This window comes from Brienomyrus brachyistius, chromosome 23 (assembly GCF_023856365.1).
Source record: "Brienomyrus brachyistius isolate T26 chromosome 23, BBRACH_0.4, whole genome shotgun sequence".
Taxonomy (NCBI): Eukaryota; Metazoa; Chordata; class Actinopteri; order Osteoglossiformes; family Mormyridae; genus Brienomyrus; species Brienomyrus brachyistius.
The window spans coordinates 10,841,196-10,859,014 of NC_064555.1; the positions used below are offsets into that span (position 1 = coordinate 10,841,196).

The following is a 17,819-nucleotide window of genomic DNA, read 5'->3' on the forward strand; positions in this document are numbered from 1 at the left end:
AGAGCACCATCTAGTGGGCCCCAAAAATACAGCAACTGGTTAATGAAGCATCTTTTTAGCCATCACAACTCGTGACTCTTAGCAATGGACCAGTTAGAGTTAGGCACATTCAGTTTAAGTGGTTACTAGGCAATTATCGCAAGGCTCGTAAGTGTATGGATATATGTATCTGAAGATGTGATTTTAGTAAATGCAAGGTTTTTTAGGAAAGCATGAGTTGCATTGTAGCAGGACTGACAGTCAATTACATACTTGTTGATATACTTTTAAATGCGTAACTAGCTATGCAGATGTGGTCATCATTCCAGCTATACAATTAATAGTGCTAAAATTTTCAATCCTTTAGTAAAAATACCGTCAGGTAATTTTGCTGACAAACTGTCTGCAGCCCCTAGATCCACTCCATGGCCTGTGATGGCAGTCCAGCAACTTTACTGGATTGTTTTACAGAAGTACATTTCTCAAAAGGTTTAACAGTCGCACACACATATAATTTATACTGCAGGGTGCAGAAATCAGTACGACACCAACTTTAAATGATTGTTGAGTATAAAAACCAATTCTCATTTTATTCCTAACCTGGCAGAAGGTGCATAATGGCTGTGCTTCTGTTCATGTGATCCAAAGTGAACCAGTCAGTGTTAGTTTTTGGTGCCTAACTGGCCGTTGTGAGCCACTAACTCACACATTAAAGGTCCAAATTGCTGTAATATTTCTGTGAACTCCTTCGTATTCTGCAGCACTTCAGTGAAAGACTGAAAAATGGTGACTGGGTAAATTTTAGAAATGCTTTTTCAAGCAATGATCAGCATTAGTTTAAGCAGAATCATTTCGCCAGTTGGCCCTTGACAATAAATAGAACGGAAAACATATACACCTGTGCCACTGAACAATCCCTAGCAAAGAATCAGCACAGCAGTCTCGGATATAAACCTGGGTAGGACAGCTTTAATTTCAGACTGCAATACAGGACATGCGCCAAATGATTATGTATCAAAAGCCACCCCTCCGTAATGCAGATTGACAGTCAGACCCATTTCAGCAGAGACAGCCCACCATAGACAGGATGTAAAAGCACTCACATAGGGCAAAGTGGAAACACCAACTCAACGGTCAGACAAAAGGAAGTGCAGGGCTTTCGTTTATCCGGTTCCCCTAGAGCAGTTCCTGGGATAAAGGACCTTTACTCAAGGGCCCAGAAGTCATACAATAACCCCGTCAGTCATAGGATTCAAACTGGTAACTGTCCAAACACAGCCACATAAATCTGATAAATGGAAAAATTGTACATGCAAGCATTCAGTACCATCCAAGAAAGTGAGAGAGACCAAAACAGCACAAGAAGTCAGCATACATCAAATTCAGTTTAATGAGAGCAATTGGATTTCCAAAACAAAATACAACACGGAGAGGAAATAAAAAGTATATGTCTGTCTTTTGAGGACTAAATAACAGTCACAATATCAAAATTTAAACAGACAAACCAACTTAACAGTACAGTCACCAGATAAGCCCAGGATATAGCAGTTTACAACAATCAACCATCGATGACTTTGCCCTCAAGTGAATTTGTACTGCAATCCATTCAGGAGTCTGTATGACAACCCCATCTATTAATGTCAAAGTGTACGCCATTTCAGTATCAGAATCAAAAAAAATTTCAACAGAATACCATATTGTCTGCTACCTCCTCTGACATCCTTGTGTAATCTTGTCACATGAAGAAAAAAGGGAATATGGAGGAAACACAAAAGCAAATCCAATTGACATTTGAGTCTCACTGACGTAGATTGTGGTCCTTGTGATAGAGAAAAATCCAGCAGGTGAGCGAGAGCAATGGGAAAGAAAAGAAAAGGAAGTGTTTGTATGTGTTCCTGAATGCTATTGCCATGAAACCTTTTCCAAACTGACATAGGACCTCCCCCCGCCCACAGACTATTCTTGCTACCGATTCAGCCACCCGTGTCAGCTCAAGCATTCTCTAGCACTACACTGCAACCCCCCCCACTGGCCGCTGCTTTGTCTCACTACACTGCAGATCTAGTGGCAAAGTTTCAGCACATCATTACATAAGGCAGTGGAGGAGATATGAACCCATATCTGTACCACTTTGCATTCCAACTAATGGGGATCTTTATTTGCTTTAAGTTGTAAAAAGATTTTAAAACAATTTTTCATAATGCAAAATTTTCTGCCCTGGTTTAAACTGTTTAGTTTTCTGACAAAGTAGTGCTTTTTCGATATGTATTCAAAACTTATGAAAACATCAACAAAAATTGCCATGAATGACAGTATGGCTGAACAAATCCACAATTTAACATTCGAGATGTTTGTTTAGTTTTCTGCTCTTCTAAGTTAATGGGAATAAAGCTGTCAGAGTTAATATAGACTAAATGCACTACAATATTAAACTTTAAAACTGGGTCTTTGTAGTTCTGCAGGGTACCTGGGGATCACTGGGCCCCACAGCGACTTCTGCAGTGCTCCACATGGTACCAGCTTGCAAAACAGCAGCCAGCACAGAGAGCTGGCTCATGAATGAGTACCTGCTATGAGAACTATGAATGTAGGTAAGGAGAAAAGCAAGGTGATCTGTACTCAGACAGGAAGAATGAGGTGAAGCGGGCATGAACAAAAGCATACAGGTACATACATGTATAAAGCTGAAACAGGCTAATTCTCTTCAGTTCCATTTCTGTTTTTAAAGGATTGCCGCCATGTTTTCTGCTCATCTCAGCGACGGCTTGTATATAATCGACAAGATGCTTGTTAAAATTTCCTCTATCCATCGTGTACCCAAGTACAAAAAAAAAAACAAACAAAAAAACAACACATCCTTCTTGACACTGCCGCCCGCCCCACCCTGCCCCGCCCCAAAACCCCAGCTATACCCAGGTACAAAAAACAGGCCATGAAGCAGAGACCCCAGTTCATGGTGACAAAGTAAAACCAGAACTCCTTCCCTGACAATTTAAGCCCTTCCATCAAACACCTTGATATAAAGACCCTCCCCCCATCTAAATGTGAAAAGGTTCCTACATTCCCAGATTTATCCCATGCTTCTTTACAAACCCCCAGGTCTCACCATCCCCCCCCTTAACACCCACCCCCCAAACCACATCTCTACCAGAAGTCTCGGCGGTGATAGGCATCAGGGTCGCAGTACTTTGTCACCACTACCCTGTTGGCGAATTTCCTGCCCGTCAGCCCTTGCATGGCCTTCTGGGAGTCAAACACCGATGTGAACTCCACGAAGATCTGAGAAATGAAAAAACAACCTCATTTTAATGTTGTCTGGAAACATGGAATCTGCATGAAGGTTACTGAACATTCTGAAAGTGACGACTCAGAGAAAAAATCTGAGTAGTTCTGCTTCAGGAACACTCAGAAGAAATAGTAATTACCTTGCCAGTGCCGGGCACTTCCAGGCCATCGACGGGCCTGGGTATCTCAATGCTCTTCACCTGGCCATACTTGCTGCATTCGTCGCGTACATCCTCAACAATCTCCTCATACTCCTCGTCATCCAGGAGCTCCTCGGGGGCCACCATGTTCATGAGGCAAAGCACCTCGGTGGGCAGGCCACCCATCTGCACTACAGAGCTACTCATCAGCCCTGGAACCTGCAGTGTAACTGGAGTCTGGTTCATGCTGCTCTGTGGGGGAGAACAGGGCACAACCAGAAACTCAGACGTGGCTGAAAGGGCCACCCAAGGTGTTCATAAGAGTGGGTACAAGAAACCCAAGCCGGGACTCACCAGAGAGGCGTTCTTCGCTCCCACACTGGCTCTCTGGACAAGAAGCTTCTTGTCACCCAGCTGCATGCCATTGAGCCCAGCGATCGCCTGTGAAAGCAGATACAGGCTTTACAGACAGCCTATACACCCGAGAAGTGGGTCTGAGGAAGAATCAGAGCCACGGAGAGGCTGGTATAGCGCAGGCAAGCTTTACAGAAGGTCCGTAAGCAAGGAGACACCCAAGAAAAATCAGACCCACAAAGTAGCCGAAACAACCGCAGATATTCATGTAGAAACAAAGTACTCACTACCACCCCTACGACGACTCCGAGAGGCCTGACAGTCACCCCCCCCCCACACACACACACTGAAGATCCCCAATTAACGCCAAACTGCAGACCACATTATCAAAAACCACACTTAGGGGTACTTATCCTAGATGTGTGTGACATTAGAATACAGTCAGTACAGAGAGGGTCACACCATCCAAGCACCACATACCTGGTCATTCAGGTTGGTGTCCACATACTCACAGAAGGCATAGCCCTTGGACAGTCCAGTGGCACTGTCCTTCACAAGGTTAAAGGCCTTCAGGGGCCCAAATGAGGTCAGCAGTTCCTTTACCTGGGAGTGCAAAAAAAAAAAGAGACCCACAAGTGGTAACATTAGGAGACCTGGCTTCTGTGTAAATAAGCAGCTGCAAAACCAGGCAACACAGACCTGATCATCATTGAGATAATTGGGCAGGCCACCAATGAAGAGCTTATGGGCTGAATCAGGGACCACAGTAGACACCACTCCTGCAAGAAGAACAAGAACTTTACACTTATCTGGCAGGCTTCACAAAGCTTGCACATAAGCCATCCATACAAGTACCTGGATCAGTTCTTCATAACTATATCAATTAAAATGAGAAAACACCCTCATTTTAATGTTGTCTGGAAACATGGAATCTGCATGAAGGTTACTGAACATTCTGAAAGCGACGACTCAGATCCGTAGAAGACTGGAACCATTTTGCAACAAGAAAACATCTCCCACAATGCTGCCAAAGCCTCATGTTTAGAAGGGTGTCACACACAGTGATCTCACCTGGCACATACACACTGGGGTTCTCGCTCATGCCAGGTAGGGGCTGGTAATCATGAGGCCGGCGGATCTTAAGGCTCTGACCATGGAAGATAATTCCATCGAAGGCCATGGCCTGGGTGGTTTCATCCACTGAGCGAAACTGCAAAATGAAGCAGATACCATTAGTGGCACCCAGCATAGTAGCATCGCGATGAGGCACTACAACCACGATATAGAGATAATACAAATAGGACAAGGTATAAACCCAGAAATGAGCAGTAAAGAACGGTGCGAACCTCAAGGAAGGCAAAGTTCTTGTCTTGATTGATCTGAACAGCAAGGACTGGATTTCCGGGGGCCTGGGTGAGACCACCCAGACGCATCTGGGCATTGAAAAAGTCCATCATGGACTCCTGAAAGCAAGCACACAACAACCATGTTCCCACATCTGTAACAGGTTACAGTGAGCAAGTGGACATTTCTAGAAATTAGAACTAGTAATTATAAGCATTAAAATATTAGAAATTTAACACTCAGTTTGCAAAGGAAACAACACCCAGATACATTTAGCCTTCTCACTAAATGGCCCTTAACCATCAAGCAGAGCAGCCACCTCAGTGATGCCGAAGGGGATGTTCCCCACGTAAAGCCGGCGTGCCTGCCGCGTCATCTGGCTGCCCACCACAGGAACAGGGGTGGGGGTCACTGCCAGACCATCTGGGGTCATGGTTGGCAGCAGGGCTGTGGCTGGGATTTGCCCAGCAGCTGTGGATAAGAAAAAAAGCAGACAGTAAGAACAAGATGGGAGATGGGGAATGTCCATAGGCACAAAGACTCCAGTAGGGAGACTTGGGTCAAAAAACACACTGAGGTGGCTCAGAGACAGACATTATGCTACTGGCCAAAGCAAATGGGGTAAATGGCATGAGAGACACTGACCCTGCATGGCTTTGTACTGCATAGGAGTGATGTGCTCAAAGCCCGGAGGGGGCACATCCCAGTACTTTCTGACTTTCTTCTTCTTCTCACGGTGTGGGGAGCGGCTGTCAAGACAGACAGGAAATGTGAAAGGCAGCAGAGCGACCAAGAAAATGAAATTAAAGACACATGAGATTAAAAACTGGTTTTAAAAGCAAACTACATTAAGGACATCTGTCATCCTATCCACTGAAATATACAAGACTGTAGCACATACCTGCGCGTGTCAATATGAGCACAAGCACACATTCACGCAAACCGTAAGGAAACAAGGAATGGGCCAGTGTGCCATGCAAGAACATGCTAAAAAGCCACAATGGACCAAAACCCCCAGCTTAAGGGACAGACATGCGACCACTTGGGATATAAACTACACAGCATGCATCCGTTTCCTCAGACTAATGCAACACAACCAGACTAAAAGAGTGATCACTGAAAGCCTAGAACACACCCGCACTACAGTCCCAATTTGGACATGAATGAAACAAAAGAATAATTCAACAAGACCCTCATCTGTATGTGCAAGGCGACATCTTTGCCAATATAAACACATAGAATTACTACCCAGTACTTGTTTTTCATGCAGAATCACAGGATTGAGCCAAATTTAAGAGGCAAGACTATCTTAGACAGGCAGGTGTGACAAAAATAACGGGTTATGACTCAAAATTCCACTAACGTTTCTGGAACAGCAAAGAAGCCTTAGAACAAATTGCTAAAGATTAAAATATTGGTTCTTGTAAAAAGCAGCATTCAAACATATCCTACAAAGTAATCGAATGGCTCACAATAGTATAAAGCTTGAAAATTTAGGGGATCTTTTTCAAAAACTGTGTAAAATCTAACCAAGAGAAGTTCTTTGCTAAAAGTTTTAGCAACTCGTTTATGCAATCACCAGAGCCAACCCTCTACCTATATATTTATGCATTAGCCCATCATACAAATAACCCTACATTCAGAGAAAAATAAAACAGATTGAACGCGAGAAATACAACCAAGTGAAACATATGTAGTCTCAGAAAGATTTTTAAATAAGCAAATGCATAAACTTGAACGTGCTTTCTAATGTCGCATAAAGACTTATGCAGTAGGGACAGTATTACTGTGCATCCTTAAAAAAAAAGATTTCCAGACAAAAACAAGCACGCACATACTGATTTTAGGCTTGCATGTTACACATTTCTCCTTCCTTTACTTGAAAATTATTTGCACTACCAATGTAAGTCGTATTGGGTACCGCATTACCTCACAGCAATCTCTTGGGGTTGGTTTTGACTCTGTGTGCTGAAATAACAGTGGGAAAGAGGAATTGCGTTTACATACGGTCAAACCAGCATGTTTCTGTACAAAACAATTGATCCCACACAGAGCGACAACCCCGGATCACTGCATTTTTCCGGCCTAAACGGCGGATAACGACGTGGAGCATAACACTTACCTGCGCCTCGGTCTACGATCCTTGCTGTGGCTCCGCCGATCTCGGCTCCTTCTCTCATGGCTTCTCCTCTTCCTTTCCCGGCTCCGGCTGCGGGACGGGCTACGACGACGGTGCCGATTCTCTTTGTCCCGTTCTGTGGTGGACGGTTTAAAATGGACACCAGAGTACAAACAAACTTATTTACTGAATTTCCCCAAACAGAGCACTGAGTGTATTGATATTGAACACACAACACCCCGACTCGCAGCCGGACACAGTTCGGCGGATTTCGGCCACCTAGAGTGCCAAACTCCCCACAGCAAAAAGCACATGGGCCAGCGGGGCAAACTCTCAATCTCCCAAATAAGTGAAGAGGTGGCAGGAAAAAAAATCAAGATAAAGAAAGCAGCGTGTAAAGACAGCCTTAAAGGACCCACCGTGCTTGTTTTCGGTCAGCTGCCTCTCGAATTCGTCAAACTCCGACATTTTGGATCCGTGGTTGAGCGGAAGGTCGGCCGGCCTGGGAAGAGTTAGCTAAAGCGGGCGTCGTTTATCAGGAGACGCAAGTCCACGGCTATGCGTTTTAAAACAGCACAATCGCTCTGAACGACCTTCGCAAAATTAGCTAAATCGGGGGAGGCTGGGAAGAAACGATTCAATCAGAAGCGGTTATCAGGAAACAGCTACTGAAGTACTGGCGAAGCGAGCGTCTTTTTTTTTTTGTCTCCGACGTTAATCAACTATCCAGTCTTACTGATTCCCGACAAAAGCCCAAACTCATTTTACACCCTCCGAGTCCCGGCGAAAGATATAAACGCCGTCGCTAAAGCCGCGAGCACTACCAGTCACTCAGTCGAACGTACACTTAATTTTTTTGTTTCCTGAGGGACGAAACACGGCCTGCCGCCCGAACTCGCCGTCTGCCCCACTGGCTCCCGCGTTGCCGGAAGTTTCCGTCGTAAAGCACCTTTCCTGTCTCTACCCGATCTCAGGTGAAGACGAGCGGGCGCCACCTGCTGCCTTGGATGACATGATGCAGGTCACTGATGACGTTGCACATTCGTTCATTTACCGCCAAGTGCTGCTTTTTTTACGCACCTCCCCGACACACACACACACACACACATCGACCCACTAATTGTGACAGCGTTACACCACGTGACACAATAGGAGGTGGGTAGAAAAACAGGTGTTATATTAAGAAGCACACGAGGTTTAAGTTTATGTTTAATAGTGATGAGCAGATAAAGCCTCATACTACACAATTGTCTGGAAAAATGTTGCTGTTTTGATACATTAAACAGCGACATCTGGAGGATTGCAGACGTTATAGCAGTGAGTCTGGACGAAGCATAAACACCACATCATTGTGTTATGTGCAGTCAGGTATGTGGACACTTACAAATCCACGTGTTACTATGAATTTCAATGTTAACCCAAAGTAAGCTAACCTATGTCTACACATTGCGTGTATATTAAATTTATGCTTTACAAATGGTGAGCAGTTGATCAGGGATAATTAGGGAAATAAATTATGCTTCTGAAACTGGAATTGGAGATTGCTTTTGTGTGAATAAGGTAGAGGTGGAAAGTGCAGGTTCAGAAAGTACAAATCCAGACCAAGATTTTATTTATTTATTAGCTCTCTATGTATGTTTTTTGCTCATGTATTAGCTCTCTATGTATGTTGATTTGCTTATGAACATAGCTGCATATCTCTGTTGGTGTTATGAAATCTAACTGCAGTATTCGATACTGTGAACCATAATATTCTCTTGGACTGGCTAGAATCTGTGTTTGGCATTAAGGGAACAACTTTTTTTGCTCAGATTTAACGGATTGTTATCAGTTTGTTCATGTGAATTAAAATCATTAAAGCCCACTAAAGTTAAATATGATGTCTCAAAGGGATCAGTGCCGGGCCTGTTACTCTTTACTTTACAACACCCTCTACAATTATTGGCACGCCTTTTAAAGATTTTTAAAAAAGGATTAGAAAAAAACACCTTTTGGTGAAGGAGCTTCATGGCACACTGAAAAACTGATAAAAATCCAACCTTTCCTTAAAATAAATTTATTGAAAGAAAAACAAATCCTTTATCAAGAAATAATTATCTTTAACAAAAACACATGTGCCACGATTATTGGCACCCCTGCTTTTAATATTTCATACAACCGCCCTTCGTACAGTATAACAGCACTGAGTCTTCTGTAACACTTAATAAGGTTGGAAAATACCAAGCAGGGCATCTGAGTCCATTCCTCTTTACAGAATCTCTCCATATCATCCAGGGTCCTAAGCCCTCTCTTGTGCACTCTCCTCTTCAGCTTAGCCCACAGGTTTTCAGTGGGGATCAAGTCAGGGGATTGAGATGGCCATGGCAGGAGCTTGATTCTTTGGTCAGCTAACCATTTTTGTGTTGATTTGGATATGTGCTTAGGATCGCTGTCCAGCTGGAAGATCCAGTGATGGCCCAGTTTTTTGTTTCCTGGCAGAGGCAGCCAGATTTTGATTTAAAATGTCCTGGTATTTCATGGACCCCATAGTGCCATGTACCATAATGAGGTTCCAGGGCCTTTGGAGGAAAAACAGCCCCACAACATCACAGAACCGCCACCATATCTTACAGTTGGGATAAGGTTCATTTAATTATAGTCATCCTTCTTTTTACGCCAAACCCACTTTACATTTATTGTCAAAAAGCTCAATTTTTTTCATCAGACCGTTGAATTTGATTCTAGTCAAAGTTGTAACTCCAGGCACTTACGTTTGTGGATAACTGACAAAAAAAAAGTTTTTCCTGGCATACCTTCCAAATAATATATTAGCATGAAGGGGGTGTTGGGAACTTTTTCAGAGACCAGGAGACGTTGGGATATCATTCAAGCAGAAGTTACTCTTTATTGAGAACTCGCCGAGCGTCGCTGTAGTCATCCAAGTCTGACTAAAAACTCAGCTCTGGAGAGTTTATACTTTACAAGAGGGGGAGGATACAAAGAGGTGGAGACCACTTAAACAAAGCATAGTCTAGTACAGGAGTCAGCCTGGTAACGGAAGTTCCCCAGCCTTGATCTCCTCAGCATAACAGTGGCTTTCAAATGCATAGGTGCTAATCTAATCAGCCTGACAGTATCACCCAAACCTTTACATTCTCATAGAGACAAAGGCACAGCCTGGCCTTGAGATTAGCATTCCCATTGACTGTGGGACCCTACCCAGTGGTCAGGAAGTACATAAAGACAAAAGGTTAATGTCTCTGACACCTGGGGTACAAGACTTGATCTTCTTAGAATGTCACCAATTTTACCTCAAAATGTAAAACCCAATGTACATAACTTGTTCAGTTTGTGTACTATTACGTTGGAATCTAGATTTAACATTTTATAAATTTGTAATCCTACAGTTCCCCCTTTGAGAGTTCTAATAACTCTCACCAAATACAAATTTAGACATTTAATTCTTGTAACTTGTGATCGTTACAGGCACATAGCACTTGTTCTGTTGTTGATTGCAGTGATGAATGCCATGATGACATATAAACAAACATCTAGCTAGTGTCTGTGAAGTTCTTATGGATAATAGTCTTTTCTGGTTGGAGCGGCCAATTCTTCTTGATGGGTGTGGGTTATTTGTTGAATGAAACACTTGATACTGTGGACGCATAGATAGCACACCAGTAGGAAAAACAACAGCAGAATTGCTATTTCCTTGATCCACAGCCAGGGTTTCCCTAACATGTTTCCGAACCATGAAGAATTACCTTCAGTCATCTGCTGTAATTTCGTTACAAGTACGGCAATCTTGATCATGTTGATGGATGACTGAAGATCTCGTATTTGATACTCTGCGTTGTGTATTTTTATTTTTTATTTTTCTTCTGTGACAGTTGGCTCGGTAGTGAGTCTAGTTGTCTGTCAGAAGTTGTGGCTTCCTTTGTAGGTGACGAGGTCAGCGTGTATGGGTCTCAGGACATCCATCAAGTGGTATCTGCACAGAGTAAGAAAGAAAACAAAGGACAACAAAGCAGTATCTGTTGTAAAATACTTCAAACCCTCGGGTGGTATCCTCTGTTAAATCTGTGTCTGCTATTGTTGTTCCTTCTTTCCCTGTTTCTTAATTCCCGTGACACCTAAAGAACAGTGAGGTAAGGATGGACTAATGAATGAGGAAGGCCTATGAGGGAGTCTTCACCACAGGGTTTGGCCCCCGATGCCTGTTGCATTCGGTTCTTCCCTGGGCTCCTCACTGGTCCATGTGTCCTATCCTATCCCTGCAGGTGGGGGAACAACTTTACAATGTGACACATGAGTCCAAGTTTTCCTTCCCTGACACAACACTGCAGCTGCTGTAATTAACATCACTTGATGTGGCCCGTGCCACTTAGGCTCTAATGGTTTGTTCCTAAATGAATTTATCATGACCCACTGATCTGGGATGATTGTGTGTCCACCTTCTGGTGGAGTCTGCCAACACGACTCAACTCTCTCTCTGGCACTTTGCACTGCCTTTGTGAGGTTTTCACAGTAAGCAATCAGGGCATCTGAAGCAAAGTGTACATCAGCATTTCTAAGATCAATCACACCTGGCATTTGCATTGGGCGTCCAGTAATAATCTCATGAGGGCTCAGTCCTACTGATCTATTAGGTGATGCTCTCATACTACACAGTACCGCTGGCAGCGCTTCAACCCATGGTACTCCTTCCTGATGCATTTTGCTTAGCCTGGCTTTGATTGTCCTGTTTGCTCGTTCAACCTGTCCTGATGCTTGTGGTCGGTATGGGCAGTGAAGATTCCACTTAATCTTCAACATTTTAGACACTTCCCTGACTACCTGTCCTGTGAAGTGTGTTCCTTGATCTGAGTCGATGTAATCTGGTAATCCCCATCTGGGAATGAAATCAGTAACAAGACATTTAGCAGTATGTGCAGCTGTAGCACGTCCTGTTGGATAAGCTTCTATCCATCTTGAGAATTTGTCTATTACTACCAAGACATCAGTTTTTCCTTTGCAAGGAGGTAACGATATGTAATCAACTTGCAAGTGACGAAATGGTCCTGGTGGAGCTGGAGTATGTGTTGCTGCTGTAGTTACTGCTGGCACATCATTATTTTTCTGACATGTAACGCATCTCTTGACTGTTTCGATGGCTACAATTCTGAATTTTGGATTCCACCATTGATTTGAGAACCTGTGATTCATCGTCGCTGGACCACTGTGACCCAAATTGTGAATTTGTTGAGCCAAATATGGCAGCAATGATTCGGGAGCGACATACTTTCCCCCTTTGGTCCAGCAGCCAGATGAATCCACTGTGGCTCCTTTGTCCAACCATGTCCATGCTTCATATAGAGGGACGTTTTTGTACAGATCAATGATTGATTCAGGAGGCAGAACGGTCTTCTGTGCTATACTACCTGAACACACTTGTACAGTTGCATAGAAACAAGCTTGTTTAGCAGCTACATCAGCAAGAGCATTACCTTTAGCTTCCATTGTGTTAGTAGTGAGATGTGCTTTCACTTTGATCACAGCTAATTTCTTTGGAAGTTTCATAGCAAACATTAGATCTTTTACTAATCCCGCATGCTTAATGGGGGATCCAGCAGAAGTTAGAAACTGTCTACTCTGCCAAATGACACCAAAATCATGAATTACTCCAAAAGCATATCTGGAATCAGTGTAGATATTTGCAACTAACCCTGAAGCTAGCGTGCATGCTCTAGTTAAGGCTACTAGTTCTGCAGCTTGAGCTGAAAAATGATCTGGAAGATGACCTGAAGCTACCACTTCAGTGATGGAAGTTACTGCATAAGCTGCTCGTTTATGGCCTTCAATAACTTGAGCTGAACCATCAACAAACAACTCCAATTCTGCATTCTCTATAGGAGTTTCTGCTACTTCCCTTGTGGGAGTGCATGTAAGTGTAACACAGTCGTGAGTCATTTCTCCTTCATCCTCTAACACAACTTCAGTCATTGCAGACATCATACATGTAGATGGATTTGTAACTGACGCACGCTGTAAAACAATGTTCGGGGCTGTGAGGGTCGTTAACCAATTTCCCCAACGAGAAGAGGTGACAGAAGTGACTTTTGCTTGATTCATTAGTGCAGACACTGCATGAGGGCATCTTACATTTACGGTCTGTCCTAACACCATTCCTGATGAAGCTTGAAGCGCTAGATGAACTGCTTGCATGGCTCTAAGACATGGGCCCATACCTTGAGCGACTATATCAAGTTTACCAGAATAGTAATGAATTGGGCGTAAACTGCCCCCATGATCTTGCATTAGACATGCAGTCATAAAGCCTAAGTGTTCATGAACATAAAGCACAAAGGGCCTATCAGATTGTGCAATTCCTAAGGCGGGTGCTTGACATAATGCTCTCTTCAAAGCATTGAAAGCTTTGAGATGAATTTCATCCATACAAACAGTATCAGAATCTTTAGTCTGGCCTTTCAACAAGTCATAGAGCGGTTGAGCAATCACGGCATAGTCCTCAATCCAAGGTCTACAATAACCAGCTGTTCCTAAAAATGATCTGAGTGTTTTAATGGTAGTAGGCGGAGGTATTGCTCTGACTGAAGCGGCTCGATCCTGTGTAATAGATCTATGCCCTGTGCCAATTGTTCGACCCAGAAAAGTGACTTGGTTTTTTGCAACTTGAGCTTTGTGAAGGCTGCATTTGTGTCCTTTTGCCTGCAAATAGTCTAACAATGCTGCCAATTCAATTTGATGAACATCATGATCTGTTGAGGCAATCAAAATATCATCAACATATTGAATCATAGTGGATTGTTTGACTGGACACTCTGGGTCACACAAATCACGTCTGACAGCCTGATGGTATATGGTCGGAGAATTTTGAAAACCTTGTGGCAGACGAGTCCACTGGTATTGCTCATAGTCAACTGTGAAAGCTAACCATGCCTGGCTGTCGGAGTGCAAAGGGATAGAAAAGAATCCATTAGACATATCAATTACTGAAAAAACTTTACAATCTAATGGTAAGCCATTACAAATAGTAGACGGATCTGCTACTAGGGGGGTGATTTTATCAATGTGTTTATTGGCTACTCTGTAGTCTATGGTCAGTCTCCATGTCCCATTTGCTTTCTTGATGGGCTATATGGGTGAGTTACAGGGACTGTTAGTTTTAACTAGCACACCTTGTTTCAGCAATTTTTCTACAATAGGTTTAACTCCCTGTAAAGCTTCTTTACTGATTGGATATTGTTTGGTAACAGGAGGTGGAGTTCCTGTTAATTTGACTGGTTCTACACCTGTCAGAAAACCACAATCATCCTTGTCTTTAGCCCAAATAGGATGATTCTGCAAGAAAGCATACTCAGGAGTGGCTGCATTATCAGTAGAAACTTGTGCTGAGGAAATTTTTATGCTAGCAGATTCTGAAGACATGTCTAAAGTTAGATGTACTTGTCTCAGTAGATCCATGCCTAGAATTGCACCTGTATTTAATGGAGCACATAGCAATTTTGTAGTCAAAGTTTTTGGGCCTAATTGTACTTCTATGGGCGGAGTTTCATACAAAACAGAATCTTCACCTATTACACCAGTTAAACACAGTTTAGTTTTCTTGTATGGGATGTTTAAATTTCTAGCCAATTTAGTAGGAATTACTGTAATTTCTGCACCTGTATCAAGCAAAAAGTCAATTTCTTTCTCTTGTATGCTACCTTTCACAAAAATTCTTTTGTCATTGTGATGGATTACAGGGGAAAGGTAGCTACTCACAGCCCCAACAATTAGTTTTTTTCCTGTTCCTGTTGTGCCCTTAGAAGAGCCTGAGCAAGCTGTCCTAAAGTTTCAGTAGACAATGGCGGAACTACTTCAGGGTTGTAGGCAGGCTGAGAAGGAATAGAATTATGCATAGTATTTCTTCTACCCTCTTGCAACTTCTTCCGACACCTTTTCTCCCAATGTCCTAGTTTTCCACAGTAGTTACATTTGCTTTCTCTTTTAGGCCATCTATTGTCTTGATCTGTTGTGCTAAACGACGCTGCTGCGACTTTCACCTTTGCCTTAACATCAACATCCCTTTCCCATGCAGCTAACCTGTCGAGATTACTTCTGAGAGTCATGGTAGACCAAGTTAGATCTAGAAATGGCAATGCTTTTCTATACTCGGCTATAAGGCCATCTGACCAGATGCGGACTAGGGGTCCCTTATCATCAAGCACACTTTCAGAATCCTCTACTATGCCACTGTAAGTTACAGCTGACTGACAAAACCGTTCAGTGTATTCATTTACAGATTCTTCTTTCTTCTGCACACAGTTAGTAATCCTGGACCAGTCTACCTTGGGTCCCATGATGTTCTTAAGAATTTTCAAGACACCCTCTCTCACATCACTTTTGCTGGCATGTTGTAGTTCAGATGTAACAGCAGACTCAAAATGGTTGAATTCAGACTCAGTTAGAATTTGTGACATCAGCTGTGTGACTTGGTCCTAGTGGTTTAGCAACAGTTTGGACTTCGACAACAGAAGAGTTGGGAGTAACACTTACAATTCCGTCAATTCCCTGAGATCTCTTTCTAGCACCACATACATTCACTGAATCTACAGGCACATCAGTTACTGACTGACTGGCTACATCTGTGTCAAAGAAAGCTTGTAAGTCAGGATAGTTGTTATCAGACTGACTAACTTTATCTACATCAGTTCTTGCTAACGCTTGGTTGCGGTTCAGTTTCTTCGTCAAAGAGGATACCCTAGCACGGAGCTCCTGGATCTGTTCCTCTAGCTCTGAGATACGCTGAGACTGTTGTGTACTTAGCGTTAAACCAAATTCTCTATGACAGCAGATAATGCCTTTCACATTTTTCTTACGAATGCATGCTCCTAATATCTTTTTGCACTCATCTACAGACCAAGTCTTGTCAGGATGGATCTTATACTTCTGAATTAGTTCTGGTCTAACTTTCTCAGTTACTATTAGGTCCATCTGCACTCCTAACAGTGATTTGAATTCACTATCAGACCATGAAGGAGTCGCAAGACCACCTTTTTTAGTTGTGGGGATCAGACTAGCATTCTTCTTAAACATTTTTGTTGAATCTGTTTGTTACCACACAATCAAAAACACTAAAACTTCTCTGATCAACAGAGGATAACACACAAATATTAGCACGTAAGGCTAATCTTCCCTGCCTGAACAGAGGATAACACACAAATATTAGCACGTAAGGCTAATCTCCCCTGCCTGAACAGAGGATAACACACAAATATTAGCACGTAAGGCTAATCTTCCCTGCCTGAACAGAGGATAACACATAAATATTAGCACGTAAGGCTAATCTTCCCTGCCTGAACAGAGGATCACCATCTCTAAACAGAAACTTTTAGAGGATACCTTAGTTAACCAAACCCTACAGCAGTATGTTAACTCTTCCCTGACGGCGCAGAGGATAACAAATTTGTACTGGTCTTAAAGGTTCTTTTGGATAGAGTGGAACTCACCAATCCTTGCTTGTACAAAAAGATTCAGTCTGGAATGATGTCAGATCTTTGAGCTTGAAGTTTCAATCTGGATTCAGGTGAGCAGCTCTATCCGGGTCACAGCACCAAAACTGTTGGGAACTTTTTCAGAGACCAGGAGACGTTGGGATATCATTCAAGCAGAAGTTACTCTTTATTGAGAACTCGCCGAGCGTCACTGTAGTCATCCAAGTCTGACTAAAAACTCAGCTCTGGAGAGTTTATACTTTACAAGAGGGGGAGGATACAAAGAGGTGGAGACCACTTAAACAAAGCATAGTCTAGTACAGGAGTCAGCCTGGTAACGGAAGTTCCCCAGCCTTGATCTCCTCAGCATAACAGTGGCTTTCAAATGCATAGGTGCTAATCTAATCAGCCTGACAGTATCACCCAAACCTTTACATTCTCATAGAGACAAAGGCACAGCCTGGCCTTGAGATTAGCATTCCCATTGACTGTGGGACCCTACCCAGTGGTCAGGAAGTACATAAAGACAAAAGGTTAATGTCTCTGACACCTGGGGTACAAGACTTGATCTTCTTAGAATGTCACCTCAAAATGTAAAACCCAATGTACATAACTTGTTCAGTTTGTGTACTATTACGTTGGAAGCTAGATTTAACATTTTATAAATTTGTAATCCTACAGGGGCATCTGATAGTTTTTTCAGAGACATGGTAACCTCAAGATTTTACTTGGTCTTGTAATTCACCAACACTGATCCTTCGGGATTTTTTTGCCTCTCTTATGATCCTCCTCACTGTACGTGGGGGAAAAATAAACTTGGGTCTTCTTCCAGGTAGGTTTGTAACAGTTCTACTTGTTGTCCACTTTTTTGTTATTATTGCCCTAATAGTAGAAATGGGCATTCTAAGGTGAGTAGCTATTTTTAATACCTATTTCCTGACTTGTGAGGGTCAACACACTTTTTCCTCATTTGGTTTGTATGTTCTCTTATCTTTTCCATGTTGATGGATGACTAAGGGAATTTGGGATCTGTGTCACCTCATGTTCGTATCCCTGCTTTTCTGTTTCACGTGAGCACAACATCATGTCTCCTGTTCCGTGTTCTGAATGCAATGTGTTTAGTTATTTTTCTCCAGTCATTAT

General features: G+C 42.8%; 1 protein-coding gene and 1 long non-coding RNA gene across 2 annotated transcripts; both read right to left on the reverse strand.

Annotated features, from left to right (window-relative positions):
* Positions 1–1,351: 1,351 nt before the first annotated feature.
* Positions 1,352–8,161, reverse strand: LOC125718960 (splicing factor U2AF 65 kDa subunit). The gene is made up of 12 exons (XM_048993307.1): positions 7,641–8,161; positions 7,225–7,357; positions 7,032–7,070; positions 5,748–5,851; positions 5,422–5,573; positions 5,105–5,221; positions 4,830–4,968; positions 4,458–4,537; positions 4,239–4,361; positions 3,759–3,845; positions 3,405–3,656; positions 1,352–3,258 (listed from the first exon to the last, which is right to left on the reverse strand). The coding sequence occupies exons 1-12, from the start codon at positions 7,687–7,689 to the stop codon at positions 3,124–3,126; spliced, it is 1,410 nt and encodes a 469-aa protein (XP_048849264.1). The 5' UTR covers positions 7,690–8,161; the 3' UTR covers positions 1,352–3,123.
* A 1,919-nt stretch (positions 8,162–10,080) lies between these two features.
* LOC125718999 (uncharacterized) lies at positions 10,081–17,357 on the reverse strand. Its single transcript, XR_007385000.1, has 2 exons — positions 17,262–17,357; positions 10,081–10,511 (listed from the first exon to the last, which is right to left on the reverse strand). It is a non-coding gene; the product is annotated as an uncharacterized LOC125718999 (long non-coding RNA).
* Between the last annotated feature and the right edge of the window lie 462 nt (positions 17,358–17,819).